Raw genomic sequence first — 7,553 nt, forward strand, 5'->3', positions numbered from 1 at the left:
ATGTCCTGCTCTTAATTAAATGCATAGTTGAGCCAAAAATAGATTTAAGAACAGGATGTGGCTTTTAAAAGTGTGAGAAAGTATTTCAAATAGAATAATTAATTAGGAAGAAGTTTTATAGCAGAGAAACTAACATAAAAAGATTAATTGAAGCTTTTTATGTTACATATATATATATATATATATATATATATAATTAGAGTAATGAAGGACAATTTGTGAATTTCTTGCAATGAGGAAATAAATTCAAACTTGTTTCAGATATTAAAGTGAGCATAAGAAATTTTCAAAAATATCCTCATGTGTCAGGAAATACGTAATCAAAATTTTTAAGAAGCAAATTTTATTTTTAACAGTGCCACATTATTGACATACATATAAAAATAAAGGTGGACAATTTTGCTAATTTTTAAAATTTTTAGGTGAATTTTTTGCAATGAGGATTTCATTTGAAACTTGCCTCAAATATCAAAATGAAAGCAAATTTTTAATAAATGCTCAAAAATGTGAAAAAATATATGCTCAAAGTTTTTGAGAAGCATATGTTTAATCCAAACCATGCAACGTTAAGAGCATTAATATTATTAACATAATAAAGGATGTATTACGAATTTTTTATAATTTTTTCCAGTGAGGAGTTAATTTGAAAATTGTTCCGGATTTCAAAATGAGCATTAATATTTCCAAAAATGCCCATATGCGTCAAGAAATAAGTAATTCAATCAATACGTAGTTCAATCAAAAGCTTTGAGAAAGGTAATCGTAGATGGTATGAGCATATTTATCGATAACGTAAAGGACGACACTTTGCGGGGTTTTTTCAATTTTTTGCAATGAGAAATTCATTTGAAACTTGTTTCAGATAAAAAGTAAGTGTCCATTTTTTCAAAAATACCCATAGTTGTGAGGAACCAAACACTCAAAATATTTAAGAAGCATTTGTTTAGTCCAAACCATACTATGTAAAGAGCATATATGAAGTTAACATAATAGAGTTTATATTACGAATTTTTAAAAATTCTTTGCAATGAGAAAATAATTTGAAACTTTTTATGCATATAAATAAAAAAGAAACCCAAACTGTGAATTCTAGAAAATTTGAGTTTCGAAGCGTTGAGTCTAATATTTACGGAGTTATACGAAAATTGTCTAGAATCACGTCGAAATTTCCGGGTCACCAAGCATATGTAAATAGGATTGTGCTTCCGTTCCTTATTTAAAATTTCTAGCGTGTTCGCTTGACCACCTCGTCAGCTGGCAACCATTTTTTGCAATTGAACTATAACACTTCCTTAGAGAGCAAAGCTCCAAAAGAGATTTAAAAAAAGTTTACTTGAGTTTTTCCCGTCATTGTTCACAATAAATTAATTTGCTGACAATAACGCATCACCAATTACGTTATCTGTGATTTTTACATATTCATATGATTTTAAAAATTTTTCTTTAGTTATGCACATAAAAATTTATAATACATATTTTAATATTCAATTATTAAAACATAAAAATTTTTTATAAATGAATATCTTTTTAGATTTTTTTTTCTCATTAAATTTGCTCATTTTAAGAAATCGATTTAAGTTTGAACCATATTTTCAGTACTTTTAATAGTTAGATAAATAGATAGATTAGATAGGTGTTATACAGGGTGTCCCAAAAGGTCGTTTACAAACTTAACATGCTGGTCTGTCATATCATGATGAACAAGATTTACATAGGAACTTGGGACCGAAAATTAAAACTGCGACCGCTAGAGGGCGATAATTGCAAGAAAACGGGAGAGTGGGAAAAACAATCATTTCAGGCGTGGACGTTGAAGGTGAAGGATGAATGAGTTTAGTAAAGCAGAAATGGCCGACATGCATTACGTATACGGCGCCGCTGATGGAAATGGTCGAGCCGCGGCACGGACGTACCTTGAGCACTTCCCAAACAGACGTCAGCCAAGTCATGTTTTGTTTGGATGATTGCACCGCAGATTATGTGAATCAGGTGCTTTCGTAGCACGTAGCCACATCGGTCGAGAACGTGCTACACGCACACCTGTCGTAGAGGAAACCGTGCTACAGGAGTATGCCATCAACCAGCAAAGAAATCTCCGAGAAGGCGAACGTGTCTTGGGTGTAGCTCGTTCCACCATAATGCACATACTGCACGATGACATGCAACACCCTTCCCACTTCCAAAAAGTACAGGCATTGTGCGCTGACGATTATCCCAAACGCATTGCATTCTCACGCTGGTATTTGCAACAGCGGGTCGCACAGCCAGATTTTCCATCATGGATTTTGTTTTCTGATGAATCCTGCTTTACGCGGGATGGTGTCGTGAGCCTGCACAACATACACGTATGGGCGCATGAAAACTCAAGATGTACATGTGCCCATGCACATCAACAACGTTTCAGCGTAAACGTTTGGGCTGGTATTATTGGTGACATGTTGATTGGCCCTTACCTTCTACCTGAACGCCTCGACGGAAATACCTATCGCATTTTTTTAGAAAGAGTTTTGCCGGATCTGATGGGTGACGTTCCAGCCGCTACACGCCGAAACATCTGGTTTCAGCATGATGGAGTGCCTGCCCACTTTAGCTACGCTGTTCGAGAATACCTCGATAGGATTTATCCTAATCGCTGGATCGGTAGAGGCGGACCAGTCCCATGGCCGCCGCGATCCCCCTGGATTTCTACCTATGGGGACACATGAAGTCCATAGTGTACTAGACACCTGTAACATCGGACATGGATCTTATCGCCAGGATCGCGGAAGCGGCAGCCAGCACGTGTCCGTGACACTCCTGGCCAATTTGAACGGGTTCGTGAATCCATGCGCCGACGCTGTGAAACGTGCATTGTGGCGAATGGAAGGAATTTTGAGCATTTGCTGTGATGTAATGATGTTTTATAATAAAAATCATATTAACATCACTATCGATATCATTTTTTTTCTCCTCATCCAAACCTGCACTTATCGCCCTCTAGCAGTCTCAGTTTTAATTTTCGGACACAAGTTCCTATGTAAATCTTGTTCATCATGATATGACAGACCAGCATGTTAAGTTTGTAAACGACCTTTTGAGACACCCTGTATAATAAAATAGATTGATGGACAGGAGCCTGGTACATTTTTCCGACAGCTCCTTTCGCAGACAGGTACGTTTGATAGACAAGTCCGTTTGCCTAATAACTCATTTGTTCGACAGTTCATTTTGCCTGACAAAATATTACGGATACGCTAACCAAGGAATAAAATTAAAAGAATAAAGAGTAAAAAATTGAAATACAAAAAAAAATTATTAAGTAAGAAAAAGTAAAAATAAAAATGAAAAACAAAAGGATTAAAAAAAATAAAAAGAGACAAAAAGAGTTAAAAAATTAAAAGGGAACAAGAAGAATAAATAAAATTAAGGAGAATAAAAAAAGCAAACAAATAAAAAAAATTTAAAGAAAAAATGATTATAAAAGAGAACTCTTTTAATGCTACCAAGAATTAAGTATAGTTCTGAAATTCCGAAGTTCTTTGGAAGGCAAAGAGAAAGGTTTACAACATAAGAAGTTACTACATAAACATTCATTAAATATCGCTTACTATTTTTTGCCATAACTAGCACAGCCTTATTTAGAAGGTTAAACAGTTTATATGCAGTTGCCAGACAAAAAAGATGCAGTTGCCAGCAGAGAATTTTATTTTAATTTCTCTTAGCCCTGTCGGGCAAATGTCTCCGTAAGGAATATACGGAGAAATGAACTTGTCGGAAAAACGGAGTCAGACTTCTGAGTTGTCGGAAAATCAAGTGCCTGGAAAATGAAAGGATCCGGATAAATAGATTTTGCTTGCCAATGCTTTCGTTACATTTATTTCATAGATAGAGTGTGTAATTGAAATTCGTTGTTCCTTTAAAGTTACAAAATGTCCTAAGTATTTATTGGAAAAAAGAGACTTTCACTGTAAGACATATATGTCAGAATACAATCGAAATATTTACGAATGTGCTTAGGAGACTCAGCTAAAAATAACTGCCTAGATAGCTCGTCGCAAACTATTTAATCTCACGACGTCAATGTACCTGTCACTTGTATTATACTACAAAAAAAAAGATATTATAAATATTTAAATTGCAATTAAATTATAATTAAAACGTGAAAAATTTTAGGAAAAAGTGAAAAAATTCTTTCGATTTTCATAAACTACTGAAAAAAAATTTACAGAAACGTAAAAAAATCGTTTTCTAAAAATAAAATGCATTGTTGGGAGCGAGCATAAAATGCAAGCAATATTAAAACCTTTCTTTTTTGGTGTAAATGCGTTAAATAGAGTAACACCTTTTCATCAAATAATTTATTTCGAATTAACATTTTGTGTTTTTCACGGGGTCTGCTGATAAGTTCTATTAAAAATACTAATTCCATCAGATTTCCTTTATGTATATATATATATATATATAGATAGATAGATAGATAGATTAAGAATTAGTGACGGATTTCTTTTTTGATAAATTTTGTTCTTAACAATGGGTCGTAATTCCCTCCGAGTTTTCAAACCTGATTTACTCGAGAACAGCGCCCCCTAGCAGAAAAATTGAACTTGTTTATCATTTGCTTTCTCCGTCGAATAAGGAATGTATCAAGGTCTGCTCCTCCTAAGCATCTTCGGCATTACATTTGCCAGTAAGTCATTCCACTCATTTATGATCTGCGAAATCACTCTTTATTTTATCTACAAAATATTTCTTCTGACGGTGTCGTTAAAACGGCTTCATTAGGGCGTTTGGTTTCTCTTTTAAGAATCCTTTCTTATAATATCAAGCAAAAATACTTTCAAAACTTTGTACAGACCGTTTGCTAAATCATTCAACCCTAAAAATATGAAAAACTAAAGCTATAAAGGACTCCGTCCTTTTTTTGGCATTTTTTTAACTCACTTTCGCTGAAATAGCACCTGATATATTTTACATACTTCTACGCTTTTTACTTAAAAATTTTAACTAATAATTTGATGCCGTTAGTAATTTTGTGTACATAAATTAGCTTCGCGCATTTGTGTTAATATGTTTTTAATTTCATTTTTATTATTATTTAAACTGATGGAAACCGATTTGGATGATGCTGAAAAATTTCAATTTGCGTAAATTAGAAAGTACAAAGATATTTATCAAAAAGTTAAAAATATATGTATTCAAGATATTTGAATGACATCCTTGTATTTTACGAATAAATACCAATTTATTTGTGAAAATTTAATAAAAGTGCAATGTTAAAAATTCCGGTAAAAAGTTCCAGCATTCAGGGTATAATTTAAAAAAAATTCAAAATACCGTAAATTTAACAGTAATAGTTGCCGTAAATTCACTGAATAACTCTACTTAAACAATATTACAAAAATTATGGTATAGTATTTTACTGTAAAAATGGATTTTACGGATGATGCACCCAAAGTGCCGGTACTTGATACCGTAATTTGAATCGAAATTTTTTTCAGTGTAGTTAAAATCATATTTAGAGTTATTTTATTTTTTACGATGGAGGCCTTACCAGGTGTTACAATGAGTTTTAAAGTGGAATATTTCCTCCCGATTATATATAAATAAATTTCTGCTAAAATGTTTGAAAACTCACCCGTTTAGAACTGGCTATCGTAGAACACTTTGAAAAAAAAAAAGAAACCTATTATTTTTAGAACACGAAGATTTTAAAATTTCATTTTTGTTTTGACACTTCTAAAATATGCTGTTCAATAAATTATATGTTAAAGAATTGTGTTTTCGTGTCCTTCAAGATTAGAGTTGAGAGAAAATTTGCTTACATTCTGAGAAACTCTCTTGGAACTTTATTCTTTACTTTATTGACGTTAAATGTGGAATTATAAAAAAACACAATATTAAATATTAATCTTTTTATTTATCTATTAACTATATGGTTTTAATTTTGGATTTTTTTTTTATTATATATATTTTTTTTTACTTTAAAATGATATATACATTAAATGTGGAATTATAAAAAAGGAAGGAAAAAAATTATTTCTCTCCTTATTAGATTTAGTAAGGTCATATATATGTTTATAAATTATTAATTTAATTTTCTTTTTGTTTAAAAGGAAATACACGTTAACTGCGGAATTATCAGAAATTCGATGAAAACTTAACCCGGATTGACTTCACCCTAAGTTTTAAGAGCTGTTTTTTTTTTCCAAGAATCAGACTTAATTGACTTTTTGAAACGTTTAAGGATAAGTCTTTTCTGTAAAATTATTATACTCGTGTTTTATTATTAATATTATTATTATTATTGCAAAATGAATAAAGAAGAATAAAGTTTTGGGGTTTTGAGCTGAAGATCATCTGGTATTTTAAGAAAATTACAATTTACATGTGCCAGTATCTTTTGTACCTGAAAGAAAGTAGTCTTGACATTGAGTTTGTGTTTTATTGTTTCTGAATTAACAATTAGAGCATAAATAGTTAACTTTTGGCGCAAAGGTCAAACGTCGTTTAAGATGTTACGAAATAAAGATATTTTCTCAGATTCTGACTGTCAAAATCTATTTGTGCCAAGAGTGAAGCTTAAAGAGATATGAGTCATTCCAAAAATGCAGACCACTTTTGATAAATTGGAAATTTTAAAAAAAATTTGTAAAAGAAATTTATATAGGAAATATATATATTTCTGTAAATGCATACTAATTAAAAGTATATGAAAAGGAAGCAATATTTTATAAAAACAGGTAGTAATACATCAATTAATATAACTTGAAGAAAATAGAAAATAGTAATGACAATAATATCTTTATCTACGCGTTTCCTCAGTGTAGCTATCATATAATATTACTTTATTACTTTAAAACATATGGGTTCGGTTCTAAAAGTGGGCGCTTTTGGAGGGGAAGGAGATTTCTGGAAGCATTTATAATATAATGGAAATGTTTTCTAACGTATCTTCAGTATTCATTTCATATATAATATAATTTGCTTTTAATCATTGATTCTGAAAGTCTACAGGAAAAAGTTTTAGATGCATTCTCAAGATGAAGGAAATAATATTTTTCTAGGGTTTCTTCAGTAAAGCTTGTATATAATATCATTTGCTTTTGAGTAATGATTCTAAAAATAAGCGCTTCTGAAGTCCTACCACAATGCTGACGTAAAGTATCCTCAAAGGCAGAAAAATAAAGAGTTAGAGTCCCCTTGCCATCAGGCTAACCATAGGTGGCTTTCGTTTTTTTTTTCTCCATGTAACGCAAATGCGGGTTACTTCCATCAAAAAAGCCCACCACGAAAGCAAATTTCTCCCAATAGTTGATCTAGGAGTTACCTTGTCTTCTGGACCGGGTTTAAAATTACAAGGCTATGGAGTTGAACATTAGTAGTCATAAACTCAAAAAAAATGGTCAGCTGTTCGACGACGGTTATGAAATAAAATCCTTTTTCCAAGATATTAGTAAGCACATGACATCCATTCTGCATTCCAAATGTATGTGTTTTTGTATGTTCCTATTTGTGTTTTGTTTTGTATTCTTCCTCAATTTATATATATATGATAAGTTTTATTAAAAATACTA

The 7,553-nt window shown here is 31.7% G+C and overlaps 1 protein-coding gene across 1 annotated transcript in view; it reads left to right on the forward strand.

The window, feature by feature from the left end:
- Window positions 1-4,553: 4,553 nt before the first annotated feature.
- Window positions 4,554-7,553, forward strand: part of LOC107449503 (uncharacterized) — a gene marked incomplete in the record, with an annotated part of 108,549 nt that continues 105,549 nt past the window's right edge. Inside the window, 1 exon segment of the mRNA XM_043052494.2 lies at window positions 4,554-4,666. Coding sequence (XP_042908428.2) covers window positions 4,618-4,666 — 49 coding nt within the window.

This window comes from Parasteatoda tepidariorum, chromosome X2, assembly GCF_043381705.1.
Source record: "Parasteatoda tepidariorum isolate YZ-2023 chromosome X2, CAS_Ptep_4.0, whole genome shotgun sequence".
Lineage (NCBI taxonomy): Eukaryota > Metazoa > Arthropoda > Arachnida > Araneae > Theridiidae > Parasteatoda > Parasteatoda tepidariorum.